The sequence below is a fragment of the Halichondria panicea genome, chromosome 14, assembly GCF_963675165.1.
Source record: "Halichondria panicea chromosome 14, odHalPani1.1, whole genome shotgun sequence".
In the NCBI taxonomy this organism is placed as follows: domain Eukaryota; kingdom Metazoa; phylum Porifera; class Demospongiae; order Suberitida; family Halichondriidae; genus Halichondria; species Halichondria panicea.
Window position 1 is genome coordinate 4,605,263 of NC_087390.1, and position 16,260 is coordinate 4,621,522.

General features: G+C 41.1%; 4 protein-coding genes across 4 annotated transcripts in view; 2 read left to right on the forward strand and 2 right to left on the reverse strand.

Moving 5' to 3' along the window:
• Positions 1-16,260, reverse strand: part of LOC135347803 (uncharacterized) — a gene marked incomplete in the record, with an annotated part of 825,189 nt that overhangs the window by 226,798 nt on the left and 582,131 nt on the right.
• On the reverse strand, positions 37-4,492 carry LOC135347873 (DET1 homolog). The gene is made up of 3 exons (XM_064545980.1): positions 4,367-4,492; positions 2,777-4,272; positions 37-383 (listed from the first exon to the last, which is right to left on the reverse strand). The coding sequence occupies exons 2-3, from the start codon at positions 4,255-4,257 to the stop codon at positions 107-109; spliced, it is 1,758 nt and encodes a 585-aa protein (XP_064402050.1). The 5' UTR covers positions 4,258-4,272; positions 4,367-4,492; the 3' UTR covers positions 37-106.
• Positions 4,565-9,616, forward strand: LOC135347899 (uncharacterized). The gene is made up of 7 exons (XM_064546012.1): positions 4,565-4,698; positions 5,151-5,208; positions 5,875-6,567; positions 7,839-7,911; positions 8,378-8,720; positions 8,918-8,983; positions 9,212-9,616. The coding sequence occupies exons 1-7, from the start codon at positions 4,665-4,667 to the stop codon at positions 9,454-9,456; spliced, it is 1,512 nt and encodes a 503-aa protein (XP_064402082.1). The 5' UTR covers positions 4,565-4,664; the 3' UTR covers positions 9,457-9,616.
• On the forward strand, positions 9,790-16,227 carry LOC135347944 (uncharacterized). Its single transcript, XM_064546087.1, has 7 exons — positions 9,790-9,910; positions 11,506-11,569; positions 11,859-12,116; positions 13,975-14,053; positions 14,180-14,516; positions 14,607-14,666; positions 15,936-16,227. The coding sequence occupies exons 1-7, from the start codon at positions 9,862-9,864 to the stop codon at positions 16,085-16,087; spliced, it is 999 nt and encodes a 332-aa protein (XP_064402157.1). The 5' UTR covers positions 9,790-9,861; the 3' UTR covers positions 16,088-16,227.

Consider the following 16,260-nt stretch of genomic DNA (forward strand, 5'->3'; position numbering starts at 1 on the left):
GGCCGGCCGGCCACAGTCTAGTCATCAGGAAATAGCTCATTCAACATCATAATTATAAATATATATACAAATATGCGATTATACAAATATGGGACATTGCACGAAGTTAGGTTTCTCTATGTAACATAAAAGACAGCCATGGGTTAGTGCTTTTCAATAGTCCACTAGTAGGAGCTACATGTTCTCCAGTTGGAATAGTGTTTCGAAAGTGAAAGGACACAACGTAATCCATTCCTCGCCCGCTGGCCTTCTGAATTGATATAATAAAAGGTTCTGAGGGATGAAAGATGTAAGCTATAAGGCGACGAGAAAGGGGCTGGGTGTTGCCACGGAGAGCAGTATCCAGCTGGAAGCTTGAGTAACCTCCATCACGACAGAAGAACCTGTAGGTGGAAGAAAGGGGGGTTAATAGCATTGCCATAATTGTCAATCAATGTTTAGAGCTACATGTACAATAGTAAACCAGTAGGTTGATTGGCAGTGCTTGATGGATTTGAGAATAGGGAGAGGGATTGGAAACGGAAGTTACCTTGAATTATATCCGCATTACGTGTAATCGAGGCTGTGTATCTAACGTTAGTGAAATCTAGGCTAGATAGTACCTTGACTGTCTGCTACTATATTTGTACTAAAACTTGCATTTCCAACTGACACTTGAGACCATATGGGACACATACACCGATGAGTTGCACAGTCTTAGCTATATTCATAAAGATCTCATAGCGTGACGAACAACTCTAGCTATCTTCACAAAAGTCAAAAATGTATTTTTCTTTTCCAACTGATGCTCACCACTAGGGGGCATAAGAGTGACGTTTTAGGGGGGCTGTGAATAGCTTGTAGTGATCATAATTCATGAAACATAGTTTCCTGCGTGTTGAGCAACCGTAACACGGATTGACATCAAAGGCTCTCTAGTGCCATGCTGTAAAATTTCACGTGATGCTACTTCCGTTTCCAATCCCTCTCCCTATTCAATCTATGATTTGAGTCAGTATGGTGTGGAGTATTCAATTTGAAACTGATGGGGGCTAGAAGTATAATACAATACAGAGGATTTCAGGTTGGTTGGCAAAAGTTAAAAGTTGAAGTGCAGTCAACCATGACCACTAATTGCATTAGTAGGAAAAAACATGCAGTGTGTTGAGTGCACTTCAACTCTGAAATCCTCTGTACATGTAGTACAGCTGTTTGCATAGACCTTGCAAAATACTAGATCAGCTCACTGCATTACCACAAAACCACAAAATCACCACACAATGTTGCTATGCAAACAACATGCATGCAGTCCTGAGCAACGATGGTTTCTAGAACTTGTATAACGGGTACTTTTTGAGTAGACCCTCGAAAAATACCTGCTATATAAGGTGGTACAAGAGTAGATGCTTTTATCTACTCTTGGTGGTATGGAAACGAGGTTTGAAGTTTCAGGCTGAAGAATGCATGTTAGTACGAAGTACCTTAAACACTAAACAGATCACAAAATATTGTTTGGTGCTAATCTAGTAGAGAAATATGTTCGGACTTGATGGTCAAAACCGGTATACCGCAGTGAGCAAATTAGTAGGCTCTTTAGCGTAACAATTTTTCGTACAGCACAAGTCTCAGCATAAGGCGTTGGTAGACCATTCTCTACTTCAAATCCTCCCGGTTCTATGACTCTCCATGTAGTCTATTTCTTGAAGTCATGCACCATTGCTCACTTTTTATGAATGTGAATGTACCCAATACTATTTGTTTGCATAGCAACATTGTATGGTGGTTTTGTGGTAATGCAGTGAATGATTTAGTATTTTGCAAGGTCTATGCAAACAGCTGTACACCTTTGCAAGAGTTCATTAGCCAACTCCTGATGTTAGGTACACTTTGCCCAGGGGTTCTGTCTAGACAAGTCATTTTTGGACAAAACAAACTTTGGGGAGACAGTACATGTACATGACAACTGTGAAAAGTAAACATTAAGTCACAAGTGAAAATCAAAAGGACAGTAAAAACTTGAGCACACCTGCAACTGGGTGACTCTTAATCAGTATGCGCTACAGCATGCACACACCAAGATAGGAGAGGAAGAGGGATTGGTAACAGAAGCAGATTGGTAACAGAAGCAGTGCACGCGATGATTATACATTGAATCTGCAGAAAGCCTTGGGCAAAAGTTGTGTTTCCTCGAGACATCATCTCTTAGCAATTTATAACATGCCTATTCTGTGAGCCACGTGTAGTACTTGCTAATGACTGACCACACCCAGTAAAAAGAGACATTCCAGTAAAGAGATAAGCGCATAATTATATTGCTGCTATTATTTTAGTCTTGTATTGATGGCCTATTTATACACACAGTGCATAACAAACTACAAAAGCAAATATGCTCAGTCTGTGCAACTCACTCATATTTAAAGGTCTATACCTATTTTAGCAGTTATAACCAGCACCAGGAGCACATGATGTAGAAATAGGCCATAACCGGGCCACGCCTATCTACAGCTTTGGCTTGTTGACACAGCCTCGATTAAACCACAGGTGCATGTTACTCGAGGGTACTTCCGTTACCAATCTATGGACTCACATACTGTATAGCGGGTTATTTTCGTATGGTGGAAATTTTCAGTATTGTAGAGCATCATACGAAAATTAAACTACGAAATTTTTCTACCGCAATACGTTCAACGTCACTATCCTGAGCTATACCAATATTTAAAATACTTCAATTGGGTAGTTCATACAAAAATGTGCACCAACGTAAATTACCCGAGGTGCTATAAGGTAGCTAACTCACTTGACAGGAATATCTCCACAAGGTTTTGGTCGCTCAATAGCAGACACCCACTTGTCATCATAACTGAACAATGATAGATCGAGGTACGGGCTACTAGACAAACACTGTGACGACACCGGCAACTGGCCCAACAGCCTGCGAGTGGCTTCTTTATGACCTCCAAACTTTGCACTTGTGATCGTTTGCTTGAACTTCTGGTGCAAAGCCCTAGCGTACGGGTTGTTGGCTACCGAGCTGACATCTCTCGATAGAGGGTGAGAAACAGGGCTTCGAAAATCATCAGAATAATTTTCGTAGAAGCGAAGCAAATCTTCTGAAGTGTTATCATGGACGGCGAGAATTTCTGTGGTCTGTATGCTATAGAATGCAAATATTGCCGGCTGCGATGTTGGGTCTGTTTGTTTCATACTTACTATGTCTTCATCGGCGTATTTCAATAACAAATCATTTTCACTCAATAATTGCATTTTCCATAATCTAAGCGAGACAAATTGATCGAATTTCTTGAAGTAATCGAGAAGTGGTTCTTTATTTGTTGGTGTACATTCCTTCTGTGCTTTTTTCAAAATCCAGCATATTAATCGATGCTTGAGGGAATTAAACCACCTGTTGTGATACGGCTGTTGTGCAAGAGAGTCAGCATCTTCGTCTTCACTATCTGAACAGGTAAAATCGACCTCGCTGTAAATTAACGAATCGTCTGGGTAACAAAATTCCCCAATATCTTGAATATGGCTGAATGTTCCGTGATCTACTCGGTACAAATGTATAGTTTGGTGCTGAACAGATAAGACAGCAAGTGTTGAACCGCATAGAGACAGACCTTGATTGTGAGCAAGACAGATCTTATCAAATCGATACATGATGCTATCAGAAATCACTCCAATTTGCAAGTCAATCATATACAAAGCATAGTCTTCAACAGGAGATCGAGCAGTTGGTGCAATACCTTCGTTTGTTCGAAGTATTTCGTACATATGTGGAAAGGGGGCGTCGCCCAAAGGGGTGGAAGATCCGACAATTACATACTGTGAATCGACCGTGAACAAACTACATTCCCGATTCAGATCACTTGGTACATGAACAGAATGCCGACATCGAAAAAATTGACCAAACAGTTTTCGTCTCAAACGAGTCGTTTCCATGCCATCCACATACGCCTTCAAACCAGCACCAGCCCCAAGAAATTCGTACACAACCAAACTCCGTTGATCCCATGAGAAACCAATCAAAAAATGACCATTCGGAGAAAATTTTCGTAGGTATCCAGATGGTGTTAGCAGTCCCGACTCAGTGTAGTTCGGCACTATACATTGATAAAACGATCGCTTTAGACGATAAGATTGAGATGGAGAGCAGATGTCTGTCTGACGTCTCTGTAGCCTCTGGACAATGTTCAGTGGAGGACGTGATTGGTAGGGGAAGTGTTTGGAGAGCCCTTCAGGGTAGTCGCGAGGAGATAAATCATAAAAACCTTGCATCTCTCACCAGTTTACCTAAATACCATAATATAGCAGCATTATTCATACTCAGTGTGTGTGTTTGTACACAAGTGAAAGAGGAGAGGGCTTATTATTTATTATCACTTACCTAAAACCATCTGTGCTAAAACACATCACTGCCGCGCCGGCCGGGACCCCACTAGCTTCTATAGATATATCCTCTGGTTGATCTAGTGGTGACCCAGGCTTCTCTCATGCTTGAGGTTAACCGCGGCTGTAATCCGGTCATAATTATTTCGATTACAGCCGCGGTTAGCCTCAAGCATGACATGTATGGCTTCCCAGCTACATTGCAGAAAAAACCAGAGAGAACGCTACAACTTTACTTCGTTGGACAGTTTGTGTGCTGCATTAGTGGAGCTCCCGAATTGTTGCTGGGCCGAACCATGAATTCTCTGCAAATTACTGTGCTTTTGTTCGGTATGCAGTGTGCATGCAGCCATAAATCAGGCAGTTTTGTTTCATCAGTGTGCACTATTCTATTTTAAATGTTAGTATTCAATCTCTTTAATCCCTTATGTTAGCCAGTAATTTGATGTATCCACATGTAGCCTTGATCCCCTAGTTGTTCGCCTAAACCGTTATAAAATAAAACTCAGCCTGGGATTGAGGCTAATAATATACAGTCATGTTGATCATTATTTGCCTGCTACTATATAAATGAGGGTGGAATTATTCTGCTAACTGTCATGTTTGGACCAATATCCTCCCTGGGCCAATGGTGTGTGGCCTAAGGCCAAAGGAAAGGTGTTGCCTTGGGATAGTGATCCTGCTTTGATCCCAACCACAACTGCTTACCACAGTTGTGATTGGTGGTAATTACTCACTGATGCAGCAGAACTGATACTGTATTGTATCTTTCTTCCCTGTAGCCATCTCTTTTTGCAGCAAAGTGGCCTGCTTGGACCATTCCTTATCAGGAACCTCAAGGTGTGCATGAATGTTTATACAAGGAGGGGGGGGGGCTTGGTGCATGTGTTGACAGTTCCTGTCATCTCAGTATAGATCAGCTTATCTGGACACATTAATTCAAATGTGTAGTCCTTACCTGAAGCTCTAGAACCTACTATACACCTTTAGGTCTAGGAGCAGAGGAGGTCGGACATCACTTGAACGTCATGACCTTTTAATGACGCCAAATTGCTTTTCGTTTTTGCTGACTCAGCAGTCAGCAGTAACGTCTAACTGTACTTCTGCTAGTCTCATATTTCAGCCGCCCTCTAACAGTTGGGCGGCCTAATCACGAGTCCATGTCATAGGACTGATTCATGAGATAATGTTTCTGCACGGTTTCTGTCGCTGAATCTGTTGACAACTTGTTGTGTTGGTGCCTGTGATGGTTACTGGACGTAACCCTATCAGCACATAATAGCCATACAAGCTAGATTCAGTCGTGTTCTACTGCTGAGTCAGCAAAACGAAAATCAATTTGGCCTGGAATGTCATTAAAAGGTAGATGTCATGTTAAAGTTCCACCTCCTCTGGTCTAAGACCATAAACATGCATGTCTACTAGACTTATGTGTACACTCACTGATGATTATACTCAGATTATTAAGAAAACATTGGTGTTTATACCATTCATTGCTGTATGTAGCACTCCAATGGCTGAAGCAACCTCTTCTCAACCCATCCATTGCAACACTACCGACTCAAGCAGTACTGATATTGGATCCGGGATTTCACCTGTTGAACTCGATGGTAGTACTGACATTGGATCTGGGATTTCACCTTTTGAACTCGATGGTAGTACTGACATTGGATCCGGGATTTCACCTGTTGAACTCGATGGTAGTACTGACATTGGATCCGGGATTTCACCTGTTGAACTCGATGGTAGTACTGACATTGGATCCGGGATTTCACCTGTTGAACTCGATGGTAGTACTGACATTGGATCCGGGATTTCACCTTTTGAACTCAGTGGTATAACCAATTCATCGCAAGCCACCGGTTTAACACCAATCCCAGCTACTCAAGAAAATTATTTCTTCTCAAGTGATTATGTCAATTCAATTGCACCATCCTCTACTCGATCTGAGACAACTACAACAGTTTCAGGATTATCGGTACCATTTGACACTCTTTCCATCTCTCTCACTCCAACACCCTTTGTCACAGGGACCACCGAGTCTCCATATTCAGATGTAAGTGACACAACTCAAGTAATTGATCCCCCAACATCAGAACCTCCAGCCAAGGGCGATAGATTGTGCTACAAGAAGCATTATTGGTCAAATATACCCACCACATGTGAGGCTGGTCCTCATGGCTGCTTTGAGATTGAGAGGTACCGATATTACACCTACCCAAATTGCATGATACGTAACAGCTACATGTATACATGCATGTAGGATGGGATTATTTTCAAAAAATAGTACCGTATAGCGGGTAATTTTCGTGGGGTAAATATTTGTTATTTTTGTGGGCAAGCTGACCTCCATGAAATTTTAACGTAGGCGTGGCTTACCGGAATGCAGTGCAGGCAACGAAATTTTTACCCACGAAAACCACTGTTTTTCGAGCTGAAAGAATTTTTACCCCATGAAAATTACCTGCTATACAGGTAGTTTGTCTCGAATTTAAGCCCACCCAGGTGTGTTTGCCTCAAAATTACACCCATTATTGCCATTAATAGCTGTTTTGAGGCATCCCAGTATGCCATGGAATCCCTCTTTCAGTCTAGCTATGCGGCGCCCACCCAGGTGTTTGCCTCGAAATTACGCCTTGAAATATGTGGATGGAAGCTTCGTGTAAATATAGTGCAGTTTTTTGCAAAATGATTAGTTAGTATGGAGCAACATTGTGAGTCACACACAAAACATTAAACTTAGCTAGCTTGCATGCAGCTGCATTCCTGTTCTAATTATTCCGGACATCTCAGTGGGCTATATTGATCTGGTCCAATTATACCCAGACAATTTTCCTGTCTGAAAAACGGTAGAAGTGTTCAAAGTCGATCGTAATAGCCTAGGCTAGCTAGTTGACTGTTCATACGCAGCTCTACATGCAGCTCTAGCTGTTTAAGATGAGACTTCCCCAGATGGGAAGTGGGCATAACCAAACGCGTTGTGCGTGGTGACGACTTTGTCATTTACCCGCCTGAACGGCTTTCACTTTCCGAACCCGGGCGGCCTCCCTTCCTATTCCTGGATCAGCCACGTACTGGTAATGCATGGGTAAAATATAGCTAGGTATAAAAAGTGTACAAGCCACAGTCTGCATTTAGAGACGAGAAGGTCGGTCCTGTCTCTATATAATTAGGGTTAGGCTGCAGGAAAAGGCTGCAGGAAATCAGAGAAGATTGTCCTTGTCTCCACGTGGCAAATAGAGAAGCTGATATCTGAGCAAAATATGCCCAGAGCTAACCATGCAGCTCTAATTAGAAACCGCAAACTTTCTTGGTAAGTTACTGCATCACTGTCAGACGTGATTGCATCAGGTGTGCGTAATTTCGGAAGAATGCGGTATGCAAATGTTCAGCCGTTACTTTAGATTTCGCTTTAGACAATCAGCATATGCCATTAATTGAATGTGGTTTTTTTAACATTTTGTCTGTAGGGATCCAAAAGCCAATAGAAAAAGGATGGGGTGCCTTAACAAACCTTGCAAACCTCTCAAAACGACTAAAGCTGTGAGTTGTTCGTAATTATGCTATGTATGTATGAGTACTTTGCAACATCAGATATTAGCCTCATCCCCACGTCCACTTTCTCACCTTGTTTATTACTTGGTAGAGGCGATGGCCTGGTATCGACTGCATGCTTGCGCATGCGCTATTTATAATTCCTATTCCCAGAATCTGGGTAGTTTGGATAACAACGTTTCATTACGTCAATACACGTATCTATAGCTGTATATAGAAACGAGGCTATATATATATATAGCCGTGGCAAAGCTCGGAGTGAGGTGCTGCAACAATAAAGACTTAATGTTTGCACGTGCATGCGAAACAGTCAGAGCATCCTCCTTTTCTCCCTCGAGGCCTGTGGAGAAGGCTACATGCAGATGTATAATTATATAGTTGTGCTAGATAATGATGTCTATATAGGCGACAATTAGAATTGGACACATGATCATTGTGCTCTATTGTTTGTTAGATTCGCCAGTGTTGCAACACCTCTCTGTGTAATGATTTGCACAAGCGACCGTCTCTCTTTGTTCCGGATCCACCGACCCTATCTCCTCTCAGCCCTGTTTTACAGCAAAGTGGCGGCTATATTATATGTGACAGTCCAACTCACCAAGAAGAAAGTTGCTATTCTATGTACGGATGCTATACACTTCGAGATTATAATACTGGTTTGGTCCTGAATCGGACGTGTATTAGGAGACCTGACTTTAAGCCTTGTCTACAGCCTGTTACGATATATGCTAAATGCTGCTATGAATATCATTATTGTAATAGACGACCACCACCTGCTGAAGAAATTCCTAACCCCAGTAAGTTTGTGACTAATACATAATTAGTGCATGTACATAATCCCCCAACATAGCAGTGAATTTTAAAAGTGTTCATTGGTGCTGTAAATAAACAACAACTAACAAGCAAAAGTCAATCTTCTGACTTGCATGTACTTTACTGATTTTGTCTTTTGTAATCTAATCATTTTATTTCATACCGTTGCTGCTTTTTCTAGCACCGACTAATGCCATAACTGAAGCAGCTCTAAACACTACCGCTCCCACAGAAACAAGATCTGCTAGTGAGTGTTGACCAAAATAAAATAATGGTTTCGCAGCACAATTAATATACAATAAATGATTAAGGGGCCGGAATAGTAATGAGAGTTGTAGTACTGAAGGTTAAACTGTACTTAATTGTTAGCTAACCTAGAAAATATTATTAGGGGTGACTCGTCGCATTAAATTAAAGTGTATAGGATGTACATTATGTGCAATTAACAGATGATATTATTACGTTTTTCCTCCAGCTGAGCCAGCACCGATGGCGATAGCACCATCGGAGACTGTCATCATCGTCATTATGGTGGTTTTGATAATCGTAGCTCTTGTCATTTCTGCATCTATTTTGGCATGTTTTGGTGTTTACGGATATCGCCATTACAAACGGGAGAGGCCCGTACGACCAGCCCCCATGCCCAGACCATACTATCCTCCACCCGTTGGTGCGGATGAATCTCAGACGGTTACAATGCCGGTTGAAATGATCCGTTAGAACTGTACAAACTATACACCAATAACTAAATCATTTATTTGGACACTCCTATGTATGTGGTGAACTTAACATTATTATCCGTTTTGCTCCTATAAATTATATTTTCCTGTTTCATCAGTTTTTTGCGTTTCATCAGTTTTGCATCATCAGTTTTGCATAATATTATTATTATTTTTGCCAAAAAATGATATCAATGCACATATAATTAATTGGCCATGAGGTATAAATAGTCAGAATTATTGTGGGGGCCCTTTTAAAAGATCGTTAGCAGTTAAAAGGATATTTGACCACCAGCGGAAACTCAACATTAACGTGGCTTCTCAGCAACCATGTGGCACATGCATTGGTGCACAGTGCATTGGACCATCCTGATTGAACAGACTGCATTGAGAACCAGGATCCAGGATGAAGAAATCTACCATAGCTTTCAATCTGCTTTTCAAGCTCTTGTTTGGTAAGTCAATGTGTTTCATTTTATTGTACTTGCTACAGCTGCACAGTGCTTTGCTTATAGACTCTACAATAGGCAAAGTACTTTGCAGTAGCTAGATGTTTTATGTAACATCCTATTAATGCATATAGTTATGTATAAAAGTTCAATGTAACAAAATGGCTATTGTCAATAGCAATAATCAGTATAGGCTATTTTGATATAGATCTACACTGCCACTGCATTGTAGACTCGCAAGCCATCCTGTTGCACAGCAAACAGTAGACAGGTCAAAATTAATTGGAGACTCGTGTTGCATAGTCAGCAGATAAGATTCTAAGTGGCTGTAGTTTTCGTGAGATCTTGATACACGTGATACTTAGCTAGAGTTTTGTAGTGCTATAATTATATATACGTCACTATCAATGATCTTGTGGTAATCGCATGCAGTCTAGCAACTTGAGTTACCGCAAATAATCCTGGCAAACGTTTCACGAGTCTCTACACAGAGTTTGATCAGTGTACTGCTGTCATGCAACAGTGACTCGCAACAACAGTGACAGCTTGTGAGTCTAACTGCATTGCTGCACAGCCCCAATATACCACTTTAATTAAGACCTTGAATTAAGGCGACCCTCCAAATATGTGACACCCTTGAGCTCGTGCAATTTTAAAGTAACAGCTGCAATGACTTAATGTCTGTGTAAATAAAGGTAAATGAGAGCCACACCCTAGCCTCGTCGCTTTAGCCCACCGGCTGGAAATTATGCGGCCCGAAATCGAATGGTTGACGTCGAGGCAAAAGGAACTCCTTTGGCCTGAAATCGAGGCAAGTAGACTAGGTAGAGTTACCTCCAATTAGATGCAACCCTCCAAATATGCGACACCAGGTTTTCAACATAACTTAATCAACCTCCAGAAGAAGCGACTTCTGGAATCGTAATTATTTAAAAGTGTGGGCCTTATTAGGTCTTACTGATGAGGTCTTACATAGTCTATAATAGTGCCTACATTAACTTTTTTACTTTACTATGTGACTGAAATCCTCATGCAATGGAATATAAGTGCACGATATAAGAATGTGAGTAGTGACTGGCCACCACCAATAATGGATTTCTACTTGACTATAAGTGTCAAACCTCAAACCACACCACTTCACTACCTTTATAGTTCAGGGAGTGCCTCTGTGTATTTTGCAGAAGAACATGTGTGAGGTGAAGCAATAACACTATTATTGTCTGGCTTATAATTTATAGCTGGGGCAGCAGGCTGTACTAGTACTGTAACAATAGTTATATATACATCATCATGATCATGTATATATACGCATGATTACCCAAGGCATGAGCCCAACTTCTTCCTTGCCTAAGGCCATGCATGAGCCCAACTTCCTTGCGGCTGAAAAATGTCAATAAGTGCATTAGTTGGGTCTCACCTGAATAATCTTCTCTGTATGCCAATGAAGACTGTTGATGAGGATGACATTCTTAACTGTCCAGACTCCTGGTTCAATGGGCCACTTGAAACATGCGGGTTTAGAGAAGATTAGGTGTACATGTGTGTTCTTCCGTATATGTGTGTTAGTATACTTCTCAATTTCTATATCTTTTCCTCCATAGCCATCTGGTTGTGCAGCACATTAGTTTGGTGTCAAAACGGCTTAGGATCAGGAGATAGGGCAAGGTGAGACTATAATTAGCTGCTAAAATTGTTTTACATGCTGTGAGTGGCTAGAGCTGGCACCTCCTCCCCCTATATCCCTGTGCACACAACAAAGGTGCATTATGCTATGAAATGGACATGATTGATTTTACAGCCACTCACTCTCCAGGTGTCCACTATAATGCTGTTAGTGGGTCTGTTTGTTTTTTCTTAGACACACCTTTTCCCCTAGCTGTTTGCATAAGTGCTCATTCCATTTCTGCATGCATGTGTTTAATTGATTCAATGTACAGCTCATTACCACCTACAGCTCTCTACAAACTATCACTCCTCCCTCTGCTCCTCCACCAAATTCATCTGATAGTGGTGACACAAATTTTGAGACTACTAACCCTACACACCTCAAGGCTACGACTGCTGCACCCACACCACGTGATTCACAAGATGGTCTTCACACTGACTTGCCTTCCGAAAATCCAACCTTCCAGTGCTACAAAAAGGCTTATGGCCTGAATTCAACTGTGACCACTTGTACTGCCCGCTCTCACGGCTGCTATGAGACAGAGAGGTATGTTTGCATGTATACAAACCCTACATGTATATAAATGCCAGGAATGAAGATTTCAGCGATAGTAACTATTATACCACACTTACGTCACCACTAATTGATCTCATTGGTCAACAGCTGTAGGATATAGATACAGACCCAGGCATGCACACGGTTTTCAAGTTGTTATGCCTCGGTGCGCATGCGCAAACGAGATATACTGTAGTGTGTGTGTGTCTGTCTGTCTGTGTAGGCTGCTCAAAGATCAATCAAGTTCAAGTAAGAGTTTCTATAGGCTTCTAGTCACGTTTTCTTGGATTTTAATTCGTGGATTTAAAAAAAAAATGCTTCGTTCTCGAGTTATGCCTAGGCCAAGCCAACTTAATAAAATGTTTCATGGGCTTTCATTAGCAATTTATGGACCAGCAAAAAAACTGAAGGGAGAGTTGGGTGTTTTTAGAGCGGCAGAGAACTTGTTATGCTAACTTCCCAAATCACACTTAAAATTCATTATAGAAACTAATATAATACTTTTGAGCGAAAGTAAAAACATGGCGAGAGGCATTAGCACAGCGCCAGCTTGAACACTAGTTATGCTAGCTTCCCAAATCACACTAGCTGTTGGTATAAGTTGTTGTTATAAGGGTATCCAGTGGGTGGTTGTGGGTTTTTTTTTGATTTTCACAAAAAGAGACCTGCTTGCATCCGTGAAGCATGTAATTAAGTTGGCTTGACCTTACTTGACCTTATTTGGAATGCCACAGAGGAGTGCGTAGCAAAACTTGTTCACCTAGTGTTGCTACTCTACAGCTACTTAGTAGTTATAAGCTTTGCTAATTGGTAGCTGCAAGAGTGAGAAGAGAGCTGCAAGGCTCTGCTTATGCCATTACTAATTTTAAAAGCTTGAATTTCTTTGGCACCTCAGGGCTTCATAGCTTGCCCCCCCCCCCCCCCTGGCAATTATATTGAAAATGTAGGCCATAACACACAGTGTTACAGCCTGTTACAGGTACATACACCAACCAAACAAAGAGCTCTTCCTTTAATAATTATTCATAGCAACAATAATTATTACAATAATGAGTTCTTTACGAAGCTACTTTCTATTCTTCTACTTTTTCTGTTCCACAATGGTTTTTGTCCCAGAGAGTGTTTGTCAACTATGAAAGGAAGTTTGGAAGTAAGAGCTACACAATTGTTTTTGTAAGTGCAGTATAGTGCAGTAGTAGTAGATCTAAGAGGTATACTGTGTATATAGTAGGTATCTTCAAGACCACCTAGGCTTACAAAAACAATTGTGTAGCTCTTACTTCCAAACTTCCTTTCATAGCGCATGCATAAACACATTGATTTTTCAATGTGGCTTAAATGTAAAAGGGTGTGGCCAGCTCAGCACAATTTTACTGCGGAAGCTATACAGGAAGTAGTTAGTGGGATCTCTGACATGTTGATCTTTTGGCTACACAACACCACTCTGACTAAATTTTCTGGGGAGAACCCTGATGCTATTATGTTACAGTTCATTTTACATTATAAAACATTCTAGAAACTGGAACAAAATGGCTCCTAGTCCACCTCATTCATCTATGTCTCACATCTCACATTCTCTCGGCATGCCCTGAGTCCTTCCAGATGGATATCAGCAGCTAGAGAAATACAGTACAACTGCCTGTGTGTGCGCGTGTGTGTCTGCCTATTGCAGCTGTAATACAACCTATTATAAATTATAGTCTATGTTTTAGCAGTGAACTGTGGCACTGATTATACAAAAAATGTAGGTGTGAGTATGATTGTGCTTGATACCGATCTAAGCACATGTTTGTGTAATGGTGCACGCAACCATACCATATAATACGCATAAAATCGTTTAAATGTACAGGGACCGAAATGGCGTAGGGAGAGATAATAAAATGGGTTGCCTCAAATCTCAATGCAAGCCGCTTAAGAAGAACTACGTGGTAAGTTGATCTACTAATCCACATGTATGTGTGTGTGTGTGTTCCGAAAAATTACGTTACTTGTCTGCATGTAGCCCTTATACATTCTTGTGATTGTTTATTAAGTAATTGATTGATTATGTGCAGATTCGCCAGTGTTGCAACACCTCTCTGTGTAATGATTTGGACAAGCGACCGTCTCTCTTTCTTCCGTATCAACCACCTCCACCAACCCTACCTCCTCTCAGCCCTGTTATACAGCAAAGTGGCGGCTATATTATATGTGACAGTCCAACTCACCAAGAAGAAAGTTGCTATTCTATGTACGGATGCTATACACTTCGGGATTATCGAAATAGAATGGTCCTGAATCGGACGTGTATTGATAGACCTGACTTTAAGTTCTGTGTGGAGCCTGTTTTGATTGATTGGATGTATGCTACGTGCTGCTACGACGGCCATTACTGCAATGCTGCAAATAGAGGTTTGCATGCATGTGTTCAAGTGAATTTAATTAGCGTATAATTATAGTAAAATTACAATTGTGTAATTAAAATCTCTCTCTTTTTTTCAGAGAAAAGATATATTCGACACATGGGCAATACCACTGAATTGCCAAGCACAGGTGTAACAAGTGAGTATAATTAACTGTGTATATTCATGTACATAATGATAGCACGCCCATGCATCTAGTACACATTGCTGGGCTATTTATAGTGTGCTTGTTAACCCGAAGCTACATGCCTGATCTGCGAAAACCACGAACATTTATACCCTCAGAATATACCCGCTATACGGTAGTACCCGGTTTTAACATTTGCACTATTACAGCCACGGAGCCCTATTTGTTTCCTTTTGTAAGCCTAGCTATACTCCGGTCTTACTGCATGTCAGCCTGGTCATACCGGCCATTTGGTTTGGCACTGATAGCTAGCTAGATGTATATTACACAAAACTCGCCCTGAAATGTGGCCACTTGCTATTCTGTATACTGGCCAGTACTGAATGCCCCAAACTAGATTTTTAATGTCATTTTATACAGTTATTATGGCCCAGAGGAGGAATGTCAGGGTCAATAGGGTCACGTTTAATGAAAGGTATGTGAGTTCTTGACCTTCATAATTATAGTAGCTAGCACTTGTGATTTTATTTGTCTGCTTGGACTTATACCTAGTGCATGCAGCAAGCCAGTACATCAACATTTATACCTTAGCCACAGGAGGCTAATTTTCCATATCTTGCGGTTTTGAAGAATACAATAAAAGGTCTAAGGTTGCAATTAAATCCTGGATCTCTTCTGGTTTGTCTGGGGCGCGATAGCTCAACCGATATCTGGATCAAGCTGGTGATGGTGGTGTATAAACCCACCCGGGGTGCGAGGGTAGCTCAATTTTTACGTGCAAACATAAGGCCATGAGGTATTTAATTAACGACCTTTTGACCCTGGCATTCCTTCTCTGATTACAGCCAGATATGACTTTTGGTTTGACTGGATTACACTTGATTCATTCCTTGAAACAGAACTGTCATTAATTTTGTTTGAGGTAGGGGCCATTGAAATGCAGCCACCTCACTATTCCAGCCAAACTGCACTGTCCCAAAGGTGACAGGATTAACGAAAGTGTACTGTATTCAATTGAAATGTAGCTGTACATGTCTTCATTGACATAAAGCTTTGGCACCTTCATTTTAACGTAACAATGCGATTGTGGGACGTAACACCGGCGAGGATTTTGCACTATACAGTGCTCTAGTTCATTAAGTTGGCCAAATTATCGTGGTCACCTACACACATTTTCTATCTCGCTCAGCTGCGCATTGATTGAGGTGTTGCTTTAAACTGTTAATGCTGCACATGACAATTATTGTTATAAGAACTGCTTTGTTATTTTATTCCGTGCAGATGAGGGGATGTTTTTGTGGTCGGCTGCATTTCTTCTATTGATCGTTGTTGCTCTGGCCATTATCCTCTGCACAATACTAGCCTTCCGTGTTCAAAACTCTGTAACAAGAAACAAGACCTACTCGTGCGAGAGTGCGACGACACTGAAGTGATTTACTGTATTGTGAACACTTAGCGGTATTTACTCAAACTATATACTCGCATCAATAGCCATTTCTATGTATTTGTGGTTCTAGACTGTTTTTTCTACACTTATATATCTATGTGTTCTTTACTTAACCCTTTTACTTCATTAGTACCGTATAGCGGGTATATTTCGAGGGTA